Source organism: Condylura cristata, unplaced genomic scaffold (genome assembly GCF_000260355.1).
Source record: "Condylura cristata isolate star-nosed mole 26May11 unplaced genomic scaffold, ConCri1.0 scaffold00009, whole genome shotgun sequence".
NCBI classification, from domain to species: Eukaryota; Metazoa; Chordata; class Mammalia; order Eulipotyphla; family Talpidae; genus Condylura; species Condylura cristata.
In genome coordinates this window covers 32,904,510-32,919,738 of record NW_004567110.1, presented here as the reverse complement: position 1 = coordinate 32,919,738, position 15,229 = coordinate 32,904,510, and the positions used below count along the sequence as shown (strand labels likewise).

Below are 15,229 nucleotides of genomic sequence, written 5' to 3'. Positions count from 1 at the left end.
AACTTAATGCACAGTTCTGCTTAATTAGCTAACCAAGCCCGGTCAGCCTGGGAACTGCTGTGATTCTACCTGTTCAGGGAAGCTAATCCAGTGTCTTTCCTACTGCTGCTGAATAAAACATCTAACCATACCAACTAAGAAAACTAACCAGAGTACACAAGAACCTTGATCACCCACTCTGCAGCCCATATTACTGCTATACTTGAGTGGATGGGATGGCCAGTGATACTGTGTCTATAGAGCACACAGTAGTCCATCTGGCCAGGAATGGATGCTTTTTGACTTGATCCCTTAACACCCTTGCTGGTTGGGTTATGTTCTTGGGCAAATATGATTTATAGATCCACCCAAAGCTGAATACAGTCTCCAGCATGGCCTGTGCCGAAGCTTAAGCAGATATCAGAAACTAATTCATCTGATTAAAGCAGCATTTAAGTAGAGTCTAACCAGTGCCATACCCATTGGTAAAGATAGGATGGTGGTCATCAGGCCAGGATACTTAGTGTAACTGCCTTCTAATTTGGCACCAAATAAGTTTTGCCAGCTTTGAGGACTCATACCAGGGCAGGAAAATTAATTCATAAACCTGCACACTACTGTGTACCCTGTGTGGCAGTTCCACTTATAGTGGCACTTGAACAGAAAGCACAGCCTGTGGCTTTCTCTGTCTACATGCAAACCCAGTGGCCCTGTCCAATCAAGGAGTTTGAATCTTGAATGATATGAACCCTCAATTAATGAGTCATATAAGCTTTGTGGTCTATTCTGCTGCCCAGCACAGTCTTAACTGTCTAAACCTGAGTAGAGAATACAGACAATTTCAGAGTCTACTTTACAGCTTCATTTAGACAGGGGAGTGACCCAGCAGTTCCAGCCAACTGTTCTCAGTCAACCGAACCTATCCCTTTATCCTCAAGCAGGTGGCCTTGCCCAGAAACAGACCCTGATAACAAGCCCCATCTGGCCCAGAATACTACCAGCTTACCCACTCAGAACTCCAAGGTGAGTTGATTGGTAATGGACTTTCTCTGCCGAAAGAAACCTGTAAAGTCTGGAAGAGAACACTTACTTAAATGTGCAGATACCAACACATGGAAACAAAGATCATAAAAAAAATCAGGTAAATCATGAAAGCATCAAAGGAAATTAATAAAGCCTCAAGGACTCTAAAAAAAAAGTGGACATTCATAAACTGTCAAGAGAATTCAGAACAAACCCGAGATGTCTAGTAAATATGAGAGTACAGACAAAATTAGGAAAACAATGCACAGACAAAAGCTCAACAAAGAAATAAAAAAAAAAAACATTAAAAAGGAAATCCTACTACACGTGAGGAGTACAACTTATCTGAGAAAAAGTGCGCTTCAACATCAGATAAAATCGTGAATAAAAATCAGTGAGCTATTGATGGCCAGACATTTAAAAGCTATCCAATAAAGAGAAAAGCAATAAAGAGAAAAGAGTGCTTTTGAAAATCTATGGGATCTATAGGACATCACCAAAATAAATAATACATTACTAGAATCTCAGCAGGAGGTGACAAAATAAAAAGGGACAGAAAGTATATTAAATAAACTTCACAAACCTGGGGAGAAAATTTGACATTCACACACCTGAGGTTCAAAGAATCCCATATAATCTGAATCTAAACAAAGATAGACTAAGACATATTTTTAATTGTCAAAAAAAAATTTTTTTGAAGTAAAAAAAGTGACAAATTACATAACCATAGCAATATGGATAAACTGCTCAACTTTTCAGATCACAGAAAATGAGCTGTTATACTCAAAATACTTAAAGAAAAAAAAACTCCCAACAAAGAATAGTCTTCTTGACAAAGCTGTCCTTTGGAAATGAAGGAAAAGTACTAAAGTTGAAGGAGGCTCATCACCACTAGTATCCTTTCTTCTAAGAAACTCTTAAAGTACTTTGGGTGGTTGTAAAAACATTATCAAGGTAGTATAAAACTCATTTGTAATAGTAAATACACACACAGATATACTGCATTAGATTCCCTTAAATGGTAATAATGGTATCTAACTCACTAGCAACTTTAGTTAAAACGCTTTTTTTCATTATTTAAAATACACATAACTACAACTATCTGTTGTTAGAAACCTAACAAAAAAGACTAACAATACAAAGTGTGAGGGAGAAGTAAAAATCTAGAAATGCTATCAAAGTCATCAGTTTAAATAGGTTATTATAATTTTATGGTATTTTATGTAAGCCTCACATTAACTGTTAAAACTGACAGTAGTTAAACAATTAACAAGAAGCCACAATATACAAATACCAAAAATCATCACGCCACAAAAGAAAACAAGGGGATAAAGAATCAAGGAGAAGATCTATAAAGTAGTCCCAAAACAATAAAAAAATGCAAGAGCAAATTCTACATATCTATTAGCAATTTAAATATAAAAGGAGGGACTCCCTTTTATGTCACACAAGAGGTTAAAAGGCAGCTCTATGAGGCAATCCAAACCCACTGCAGCTTCAGAACTCAATCCCCATCCAGGAGCATGACCCACATGGCGTGGCAGACCTCTCCTGCCTTCCCGGCTGCTCCCCTCAGCAGTGTACTTCATCCATCTGCCTGTTCTGCTGCCTACTCTGTCTCTGGTGAATCCTCTGACACCCCTGCATCTCTGGCCTGCATCCCAGCCTTGTGTACATGAATAAATAAATCTAAAAATTTTTAAATATATGTAAATAGACTTAGAAGGTTTGATAGAGTAAAATATACAGCTTACAAGTGATTCACTTTACCTTTTAAAAACAAACAGGCTTAGAGTGAGGGGATAGAAAAAATTATTTCAAGCAAAATTTCAGGAATAGCTGTGATTGTATTAGATGAGAGACTAATGTAAAAAAAGTGAAAAATTAAATTTCATTATCTATTTGTCAACCAATCAAATATATATGTATATATATATGTCAACATCAGAGTACATAAATATATAAAGAAACACTAATAAAACTAAAAAAATAAAACAGCAAAAAGATAATAGTTGATAATTTAACACCCCACACTCAAAAATGTATACATCTCAAGATAAAGAATCAATAAGGAAACATCAGATCTAAAAAACACTATAGATCAAATGAACCATACAAGCACACCTCAGATACATTGTTCAATTCCAGACCACTACAGAAAAGCGAATGTTACAATAAAGTCACAAAAGCTTTTGATTTCACAGTTCACATAAAGACTGCTTACATGAAGCTGTAGTCTATTAATATATATAGCGCTATGTCTAAAAGAAAAATGTGCATACATTAACTGAATGTGACACAAAGGAAAAAGTCAGCATATGCTGCTAGGAAAATGGAGCTGACAGATGTGCTCCATGCAGGAGATTGTTGCCACAAAACCTCAGTTTTTAAAAAGCACAATATCTGCAAAGTACAATAAAGCAAAACATTATGAAAGAAGGTGCACCTGAATTGAATATTCTATCTGACAAAAGCAAAATACATTCTTTTCAAGCATATTTTGTAAACAGGTCATATAATAAGGTACAAAGACGGAAATCATACCAAGTGTCTCTTTTAACCTCAATGGTATGAAATTAGAAATCAATAGTAGCTGGAAAACACATGAATATATGGAACTCTCCTGTGGAACAATGAATCTTTTATCTTGGGGAATAAAATGCAATGGAAAAGCAGACTGCAAGCACTGGCCGGTGCGCTCCATGTGCCAGTATTGTTTGGGAAAGCTGTGTGCACACAGACATCTGGGGCTTCCAGGTAGTAGAGAAAAGGGAAAAACCTCCCCTTCTTTAGAAATCAGCAGAAAAGTGCTCACAACCAGGCCCTGCCCTGCCCCAGACAAGCTCTCAGGGGCCTTCAGTGAAGACCACCAACTGCTGCAGCCTCAGCCAAGGGGAGAACGCGATCCCCCAGAGGGAGAGAACACTTCAGCCATAGCCCAGAGGGAGAGAGCACCTCCAAGGTCTCCAGGATGCCCCTACCTGCCACCCGCCCTTCCAAGAGACAAGTGGAAAAGGGTGCACAGGTAGGCCCAGCCTCTGGCTGGGGTTTTCAACCCAAACATCATTGCAGCCTCACTCCAGACAGACACAGAGTACCAGCCAGTGCACTCCAAATGCAGTATTAGTTGAGAAAACAATGAGCTCACGGACACCCTGAGCCTTCTAGAGAATAAAGTTAAGTGAAGGCTTTGTTGACAAGTAAATATTGTGAGCCCAATAAGGCCACCAAGAGTCACTAGGATTAAATTCTTTCTTGGATATAGTAAATTGAAAAAACTACAGCAAACTCCCGCCAAAACTCAGATGATAGAAGCAGCATTGGTGACCCAGGGGAAATAGGAGGAAAGTTAAAGCAATGGAAGAAGAAACAAGAGGGAAATATAAATCAGGACCCTGACCACCCTCCCCCACCTACAAAACCTGAACACCTCGATCAAGGAAAGAAGAGGAGGAGGGATAAAAGGTGAAAGCAAATGGGAAAACTGACACATCTGAACACCCCAGGAGAAACAAAGGACCTTGGGTGCAGGGCATGACAGCCTGCACAGAACTCCCAGCCATTATCTGGAAGAGTGGTAGCACAGGGCTGGCTTCAGGCTCTGAAACAGACAGGGCTCTGCCCTGAACAGGGAAACTTGGATTCCACTCCCTAGGACCTTGGAGGCTGGGTGGGGCATGACAGCCTGCTATCAGGTCCTGGCCAGTAACAGAAAGGATGGCAGGGCGTGGCTGCAGCTCACTGGAACAGGCAGGGATCCTCTGCAGTAATGGATAGGTAGCACACAGCACCTGGTCATAACAAGAAGTTGGACAGTGTCAGTGCACAGTACCTCATCTGAACTGGAGACTAGGCCAGGAGTGGGACCACTGCCAAAAGGAGCACAAAGCCCCCCTAACAAAAGCAGGCAACAGAGAGACTACCACCACTAACAAGAGCTTGCATCCCCCAATCACAATCACAAACTAGAAATATCACCACCCTCTCCCCCCCTTAAAACAGTTGAAACACAGAGGCAAGGAGCCACCAGATACAGCACTCAAGCACAACACCATAAAACATCACCCCCTGTGTAGGATTGGCACATTAGTCCTTGATTGGGTCTGAATATTCACCCTCGGCCTGCCACCCCAAAAAGAGCACCCAGAAGAAATATCAACCAATACTAGCAACAATAGTGACTCAACACATAGAAAACATTAGGCAATAAATGACAGAAGAAAAAACACAAATAGCCAAGCAAGCCCATACAGGAAAAATTCACCACAAAAAGATCAGCACCATAAATCAAGATATAGAATAACTGCTCAGTCTGTCAGCATTCTGAATCATCATGATAAACAAAAAGATGAAAGGAAAAAAGACAATCATTGAACTGAAGACTGAAAATGAGACCTTAAAAAAGGAAATAAAAGGAAAACAGGAGATTAAAATACTGGAGGAGATAAATTCTGGGAAAAGCAATGAAAACAGAATAGTTGAAATGGAAGAATAAATCAGCACCTTCAAAGACAAAAAGAGAATCAAAACCGAAAAAAGGGGAGTAAAAAGGAAAAGGGATGAAGATACACTTCAAGAGCTATCCAACACCATGAGAAGAGAAAATATCAGTTGTAGGTCTCCTAAAAGATGAGGAGAAAGTCCAAGGAATCGTGAAAATATTCAGAGATAATTGAAGAAAACTTCCTTAATATGAAGGAGATGAAAACAGACATAAGATGTGACAAGAACACCAAACTACCATTATGAAAGAAGAAATGCAGCGAGACACATAATAATAAAGCTACCAAGAATCCAAGAGAAAGAAAAAACAATGAGAATGATAAGAGGAAAGAAACAAGTAACCTATGACGGAAAACCAATCGGGCTGATATCAGACTTCTCTGAAGAAACACTAAGGGCAAGGAGAGAGTGCAGGGACATATTCAACAAACTCCAAGACATCAAATGCCAACCAAGAATACTTTACCCTGCAAAGCTCTCCTTTCTCTGTGAAGAAAGAATAAGGACATTCTCAGACAAACAAAACCTCACACCAAAAAAGTACTACAAGAAGTCCTTAAGCCAAAACCAATAGAGGGATGAATAGAACAGATCAAAACAAGGAATAAAAACACAAAGGGAAAAAAATGGCAAATATAGGTGCCAATGTATCAATATTAACTCTAAATGAAAATGGTTTAAATTCAGCAATAGACACAGAGTGACAGTCTGGATTAAAAAACAGAACCCAACATTCTGCTATCTCCAGGAAACACATCTGACTACAAAAGATAAAAAGAGACTGAAAGTAAAAGGATGGAAAACAATCCTGCAGCAAATGGACCAAAAAAGAAGGCAGGAACAGCTACTTATATCAGATAAATAGACTTCAAACTAAGAAAAGGTTAAAAGAGACACAGATGGCCACTACATTATGATTACAGTGACAATATAGTAAGAAAACATAGCACTCAACAACATAAATGCACCAAATGAAGGAGAACCAAAATATATTAGGAACTTTGTCATTTATGAAAACACATTAGAGAAAATACATATGTAGTAGGAAGCTTCAATATGCTACTCTCAACAATGGACAGATCAACAAGACAAAATTTAAGCAAGGAAACTAAAGCTTTAAACAAGGACCTAGACCTCATGGGTCTAACAGACATCTATTGAACACTGCACCCAAAAAAAATCTGACCACACTTTTTTTAAATCCACATGGATCATTCTCAAGGATTGACCACATACTGGGACACAAGTCACCCAGTTATATAAAGAAGAAACAGAATAAACAGACCAATTACAAGCAATGAAGTTGAAGCAGTAATTAAAACCCTCCCCAAGAAGAAAAGCCCAAGATCAGATGGATTTACAAATGAATTTTATCATTCAGAAATGAACTACTGCCTATTCTGTACGAACTCATTCAAAAAATCGAGAAAGAAGGAAAACTACCAACTATTTTCTACAAAGCCAACATCACATTGATACCAAAATCTAACAAAGACAACACAAGAAAATTTCAGACCAATCTAATGAACACTGATGCAAAATCCTCTTTAAAATCTTAGCCAACAGAATCCAACAATGAATTAAAAGAATACCACCCCACAACCACTTTGGTTTTATTCAAGGGGCATGAGAATGATTCAACATTCAAGAATCAATTAACATAAAGATCACATCAACCAACAGAAAAATAAAACCATATAATCATAGCAATAGATTCAGAGAAGGCATTTGATAAAGTTCAACATCCATTTTTGTTTAAGGCCCTCAAAATCATTGGAATAGAAGAAACATACCTCAACATAATAAAAGCCATATATGACAAACCCACAGCCAATATTATCCCCATAAGAGAAAATGTGAAAGCCTTTCCTCTAAGGTCAGGAACAAGACAAGATGTCCACTGTCACCACTGTTCTTCAACATAATACTGGAAGTCCTAGCCAGAGCAGTAAGACAGGAAAAAGACATACAAGGAATCCAAATAATGAAAGAGCAAGTAAAACTGTCTCTATTTGCAGATGAAAACCCTAAACACTCCATAGAAAAATGAATCAATTAACCAGTTTAGCAAGGTTGCAGGTTATAAAATCAACACACAAAAGTCACGAGCCTTTCTGTACACAATCAACCAATCAGAAGAAATGGAAATCAGAAAACCATCTCCCTTACAATAGAAACAAACAAACAAACAAAATAAAATATTTGGGAATAAACCTAATAAAAGAGGTAAAACCCCTATACAAAGAAAACACTGAAAAAAGAAATACAATACGACACAAAGAAATGGAAAGACATCCCTTGCTCCTGGATTGGAAGAATTAACATCATTAAAATGGGCATCCTACCAAAAGCAATATACAGATTTAACGGTATTCCAATAAAAATCTCAATAAAAATCCCTCCCTGGTGGCGCAGCGGGTTAAAGCACAGCACTGAGAATCTAAAGCCGCTTCCTCATGAGTTCGATTCCCGCCTGCCCCGGAGGTGACCACATGGCGTGGCAGACCTCTCCTGACCCGCCCGCTGCTCCCCTCAGCAGTGTATTTCGTTGATCTGCCTGTTCTGCACTCCACTCTGTCTCTGGTGAATTCTCTCACCCTCCACATCTCTGGCCTGTATCCCAGTTCTGTATGCACAAATAAAATAAAATCTTTAAAAAAAAAAAATCTCAATGACATTCTTCAAACAGAACAAATATTGATCATATTTATATGGAACCACAAAAAATCTCGAATAGCCAAAACACTCCTGACTAAAACCAAAGAGAATGGAGGCATCACATTCCAGACTTCAAGCTATACTACAAAGCCATAATAATCAAAATTGTATATTGCTGGAACAAGAACAGACATACAGACCAGTGGATATGAATAGTAAATCAGGTATAAACCCACAGGCTTATATATAGACAGCTAACTTTTGACAAAGGAGCAAAGAATATGCAACAAAGAAAGTTTGTTCAATAAATGGTGTTGGGAAAACTGGACTGTAACATGCAAAAAAAATGAATCTAGGCTATTAACTTGCACCATGCACAAAAAACAACTCGAAATGTATTAAGGAACTAGACATAAGACCCAAATCATAAAATACCTAGAAGAAAAGGTAGGTAAAACACTGCATGACATACACTTCATTAACATCTTTAAAGATACATCACCCAAAACAAGGATAGTGGAGGAAACGATAAACTTGGGACTGTATCAAGTTACAGAGCTTCTGTACACAAACCAGAAAGGCATGCCACTAATTGGGAAAAAATATTTGAAAACAATACTAATGACACAGGACGGATTACAAAGATATACAAACCGCTGATGAAACACAACAAGAATAAATTGAACAATGCATCAAAAAATTGGCAGAAGAGCTAAAAAGACACTTCTCCAAAGAGGAAATACAGACAGCCAACAGGCATATTAAAAAATGTTCAACATCACTTGTAATAGGGGAGATGCAAGTTAAAACCACAATGAGATACCATCTCACACCAGGGAGAATGGTACAGCTTAAAACAACTAGCAACAACAGAGCCCTCCCTGGTGGCACAGTGGATTAAAGCACAGCACTAAGAAGCTAAAGAGTTCAGCAAGAGTTCGATCCCCAGCCTGGAGGTGGTCCACATGGCCAAGCAGAACTCTCCGGACCAGTTCCTCCCTCCTCAGCAGTGCACTTCATCAGTCTGCCTGTTCTACTCCCCACTCTGTCTCTGATGAATCCTCTCACTGCCCCTGCACCTCTGGATATACCCCAGTTCTTTATGCATAAATAAACAAATCTTAAAAAAAAAAAAAACTAGCAACCACAAATGTTGGCAAGGATGTGGAGAAAAAGAAACTCTCCTACACTGCTGGTGGGAATGCAAACTGGTAAAGCCACTATGGAAAGCTGTTTGAAGGTTTCTCAAACTACTAAAAATAAAGCTTCCATATGACACAGCAATCCCACTCCTAGGTATATACCCAAAGGACACAAAAACATGTATTCAAAAGGACACCTGCACCACATGTTTACTGCTGCTTTATTTACAACAATGAAGATGTGGAATCAACTCAAATACCCAAAAAAAGATGACTGGATTGAGAAGATGTGGTACATATATGATGGCACATTACTCAGCAATCAAAAAAGATAAACTCATGCCCTTTGCAGCAACATTTGCAAAATGATGGAAAGGGATCAGGCTCAGTAAAATAAGCCAGAAAGGAAAAGAAAAATACTGGATTGTTTCACTCATAGCAAGAGCGGAAGGGATTGGGGGGGGGGAGATAAAAAAAAAAAAAAGCTAATGTGATAAAGTAAAAACAAAACCAACTAATAACTTTAAACCAGGGGCATGGGGTAGAAAGGGGAATGGAATAAAAAAACTGGGATGGGAAGAGTGCATGGGACTATGGTGATGGCACTATGGTGATGGCACCCAGGTGAACTGGTGGTGGGTAGCCCACAGGGAGTACAACTGAGATGAAAACCATGCACAATATGAAGAGTGATGTAAAAAGTAGATAAAATACAAATGGAAGCACAACATATCAAAATACATGATACAGCACAAGTAGTTCAAAGAGGGAGTTTAAAAGCTATAAATGCTTAAGAAAACTGAATAATCTCAATTTTAAACTTCAAGAAACTAGAAAAAAACAACTAAATTCAAATGTAGATGAATGAAGGAAATGATGATTCAAGAACATGGAAATGAAAAGGTTAACAAAACTAAGAGTTAGCTATTTGGCAAGACAGGTACACTGAAAAAGAAAAAAGACAAGTTTTTAAAAATAATGAAATTACAGAAAGACAAATGACCTAATGAATTTACTTTGAACAATTATATGCCAATAAATAGGACATCCAAGTGAAAATGGGCAAATTCTTAGAAACATACAACCTACCAAGACTTAAAAAATTTCAACAGACCAATTACTAGTAAAGCAAGTAAATTGATAATCAAAACTCTTCCATGGAAGAAAAGACCAGAAAGCTTCTTAAATGGTGGTTTTTACCAACCATTTAAGGAAGAATTAATACTAGTCTTTCTCAGAAAGAAAACAGAACAGCAGGGAATGGACCCACACTAATTTTATGAGGAGCATTACTCAGATAGCAAAGCCACATATGCTACAAGAAAATTACAGGCCAGGACCTCCCTGGTGGCCTCCAGGTAAGTCCTAGAACTACCACTGTTATGGACTGAGTTTGAGCCCCAGTCAGAGAAGTGACCCCACATGGTACAGTAGACCTCCCCATGGTACAGTAGACTTCTCCCCTCAACAGTGTATTTCAGTACATCTGCCTGTTCTGATCCCCACTGTCTTTGAAATCCTCTCATCCTCGCCCCCCACCCACACCTCTGGCCTATCCCACCAGTTTTTCAATGTAAAAATAAGGAAAATCTTTTCTTTTCTTTTTTTTTTAAAGATTTATTTATTTGTGTATACAGAACTGGGGTACAGGCCAGAGGCCCAGGGGTGGTGAGAGGCTTCACCAGAGACAGAGTGGGGAGCAGAACAGGCAGATGGATGAAGCACACTGCTGAGGGGAGCAGTGGGCGGGTCAGGAGAGGTCTGCTGCGCCATGTGGTCACCTCCGGGGCAGGCGGGGATCGAACTCATGCGGAAGTGGCTTTAGCTTCTCAGTGCTGTGCTTTAACCCGCTGCGCCACCAGGGAGGGCCCGAAAATCTTCTTTTTTAATGATTTATTTATGTATGCAGAACTAGGGTGCAGGAGAGGGGTACAGAGGAGGAGAGAGGATTCACCAGAGAAAAAGTAGGGAGCAGAACAGGCAGAATGATGAAGTAAGCTTGCTGAGTGGACCAGTGGACAGTCAGGAGAGGTCTGCTGTGCCACACAGATCACCTCTGGTACTAGGGATTGAACTAGCACTGAAGCGGCCATGGCCTGCTTGCAATGTTGCGCCTTACCATGTACCCCACCAGGGAGGGCCAAAAGTAAGCAAAATCTTAAAGAAAATTACAGGCCAATAGTTCTAATGAATATAGAAGCAAAAATGCTCAAGGAAATACTAGCAATATGTTAGCAACACATTAAAAGATCATTCATCATGATCAAGTAGGCTCTACTCTAAGATTCAACGGATGACTCATTTTCTGCAAATCAACAACTGATACATCACAGTAGAGGTTTTAAAGATAAAAGGCAGACAGTCTTCTCAATACAGAAAATAATATTTAACAAAATTCAGTATCTAAAGGGTGGTGTGTTCAAAGAAGACTGAACATGAAGGGCTTGTACTTTAGTTCCTCCTGCAATCACAATGAACCGATACCTAGAAATGGGTGAATTGATTCCACAACAAAACATAAAAATGCAGCACAGAGTTGGACAGGAGAGATAAACAGATTCTCTCACCAAGAAGAAACACCACTGTAAGGATAAGGTGCACTGGGTATGGGAGATTTCTCTGGGGAGCAAGGGAAAACATCACCTGATACCTGTTAAGATAGCTGTTATCAAAAGACAAGAGTTAATGAGTACTAGGGTAAATGGGTGAAAAAAATAATCTATATACACTCTTGACAGTAATATAAATTCATTCAGTCATTTTGGAAAATAATACCATCACAATGTTCTCTATTACATTCCGTCCTCTTTCTCCTCTGTAGCCCCTTTCTTCTCTCACCTTCTCTTTCACATCTCTGTATCATCCTCCTTTTTCCTCTCATCCCTTCTTTTACTCTGTATTTTCTTTCAACCCCAGTATTCTTCCAGGGATTCACCTAGAGGGACCCAGCAGTTCAACAGAGAAGTACATCCTTCCTAGCCCATAGGCACTTGCCAGTGGACTTAGCCTCAGTATGTGTCTGGAGTTTCAGTGCTCCACACAAGACTTTTGACTACCACTGGCTGAGATGTTGAATCCCTGCCTATGTTGGAGGCTGAAAAAGCAAGGGCTCCTAGAGCAAATCATAGCTCAGAACTACCACTATAATAGAAGTGTCCAAACATGTACTCAGTCACAGGGGCTCAGACACTAGGAAGACACATCTACATCTCAGCAAGAGAAATCAGAAGTTATGCCCACCAGCATACCAGCAGTGCAGTGGCACTACAAAAAGCAAAGCCAAAGGACAGCAGGGGGAAGAAAGAAAAATACAAATGATCAAGCAAGCCCATATGGGAGCAATACACCACAGAAAGTCAAGCAACCTTTAGAATCCATTAATATGGACACAGAAGAATATCTCCACCTAACAGAAAAGAATTCAAACAGTCCATACTGAAAACAAAGAGTTAAGAGAAAATGCAGAAAGGTAAGAATATAATCAATGAACTAAGGAAGAAAGTGAAACAACTAGAGGATATCCTGAGATTAGTGGAGGAGCTCAAGAACTCTAAGTAATGAAAATAGAAGAACAAATAAGTACTCTTGAAGATACAGACATAAAAAGAACCAAAAAAGAAAGAGAAGTACTAAGGGAAAAGAATAGAGAAACACTTTAAGAACTATCTCATGAGGAAAGGAAATATAAAGAGTTATAGGAATGTCAGAAGCTGAAGAGAAAGACCAAGGAACTAAGAAACTATTCAGGGTGATAATTTCAAAGAACTTCCCAAGCATGAAGAAGAAAATGAAATTAGACACACAGGAAGCTAGAACACCAAATTACCACAATGAAAGAAAAACTACAGCAATACACATACTAGTCAAATTTCCAAGGGGCCAAGACAAGGAAAAAATAATGAAACTTATGAGAGCAAAGACACAGATAACCTATAAAAGTAAACCAATCAGATTGACATCAGACTTCTCTGAAGAATCTCCAGGCAAGAAGAGAATGGAGCAACATATTTAACAAACTCCAGGTCAACAAATGCCAACCAAAATATTTTAACCTGTAAAGCTCTTAATCCTCTAATGAAGGAAAAATAAAAACCTACTCAGACAAATGAATCAACAGAAAGCCACTACTACCCACTCCATTAAAATATTTTAAGAAATCTTAAAGTCAAAATCAACAGAAGATGAATAAGAAGAACAGAATAAAGTAATAGAATCACAAAAAGGCAAACAAAATGGCAAATACAGGTGCCAATGTATCAACATTTATTCTAAATGCAAATGGACTAAACTCTTCAATAAAGAGTCACAGCATTAAAAAAACAGAACCCAACCTTTTATTGTCTACAGGAAACTCATTTAACTACCAAAGATAAACACAGATTGAAATTAAATGGTCTTAAAATACTACGAGCAAATAGACAAAAAAAAAAAAAAAGGTAGGAATAGCTATACTTATAACAGATAAAATAGACTTCGATCTAAAAAAGGTAAAAAGAGACATACAGTCACTACATTATGATTAAGGGGATAATATATCAAGAAGACATAACTCTCATCCACATATACTTATCAAATGAAGGAGCACCAAAATGTATCAGACAACTATTATTTCTGAAAACAGACCTTAGAGAAAATACATATGTAGTGGGAAACTTCAACACACCACTTTCAATGATGGATATATCAATGAGGGAAAAAAAAAAAGCAAAGACATTATCGCTCTAAATAAGAACCAAGACCTCATGGATTTAACATCTAATAGGAACTGCACCCAAAAAGAAATCCAAGTACACATTTTTCTCAAGTGTGTATGGATCATCCCCCAGGACTGATCACATACTGGAACATAAGATAAACATCAAAAGATACACTAAGATCAAAATCAACCATAAAAGCATCAAACTAGAAGTATACCATGAAAAGAAAGCAAGGACCCTCCTAACTAATGGAGATTGAAACACACACTACTGGAAGATCACTGAATCAATGAGGATTATCAAAGAAGAAACTGAAAAGTACCTTAAGGTGAATGACAATAAGGGCACAACTATCCAGAACATATGGGACACAGAAAAAGCAGTTATAAAAGGAAAATATATAGCAATACAGAAACAAGAAAAAACTCAAAGAAACAACAATCTCTCACCTTGAAGAGCTGAAAAAAAAAAAAAAAGAACAACAACAAAAAAGCCAGTAAAAGGAAATAGTCACGGGCCCTCCCTGGTGGCGCAGCGGGTTAAATCACAGCACTAAGAAGCTTAAGCCACTTCCACATGAGTTCGATTCCCGCCTGTTCAGGAGGAGATCCACATGGTGTGGCAGACCTCTCCTGGCCCGCCTGCTGCTCCCCTCAGCAGTGTACTTCGTTGATCTGCCTGTTCTGCTTCCCGCTCTGTCTCTGGTGAAGCCTCTCACCTTCCGCCATCTCTGGCCTGTACCCCAGCTCTGTATGAATAAATCTTTTTTTTTTTTTTTAAAAAAAAAGGAAATAGTCACAGCAGAAATAAATGAAACAGAAGTTAAATAAAAAAGTCCAAAAATCAATGCAACCAAAAGTTGGCTCTTGAAAAAATAAGGAAAACAAACCTCTACCAAGGCTTACAAAGTAAAAAATGGGAGAAAGCACAAATAAATTAGACCACAAATGAAGAAGGAGAAATTAACAGACATGACAGAAATCAAAAGAATCATCAGAGATTACCATGAACATGTGTAAGCAAACAAGTTCAACAAGCTAGAAGAGAGAGACAAATTCCTAGAACTATACAATCATCCAGAGATAAACACCTAAACAGATCAATTACAGGCAGTGAAACTGAAGCAGTAATCAAAACTCTCCCCCAAACACAAAAGCTAAAGATGAGACAGTTTCACAAATTATTCTACCAAACATCAGAAATGAACTAGAATCTATCCTACACAAA

The 15,229-nt window shown here is 38.5% G+C and overlaps 1 protein-coding gene across 2 annotated transcripts in view; it reads right to left on the bottom strand.

Annotated features, from left to right (window-relative positions):
- The window catches only part of LOC101632716 (chromosome unknown open reading frame, human C8orf88), a 39,290-nt gene that overhangs the window by 8,085 nt on the left and 15,976 nt on the right, over positions 1–15,229 (bottom strand). Inside the window, exon 4 of one of the 2 annotated variants that reach the window (XM_012722801.1) lies at positions 986–1,051. The exons of the other annotated variant lie outside the window; for it this stretch is intronic. Coding sequence (XP_012578255.1) covers positions 986–1,051 — 66 coding nt within the window. The remainder of the gene's footprint in view (positions 1–985; positions 1,052–15,229) is intronic. 2 annotated transcript variants of the gene reach the window in all.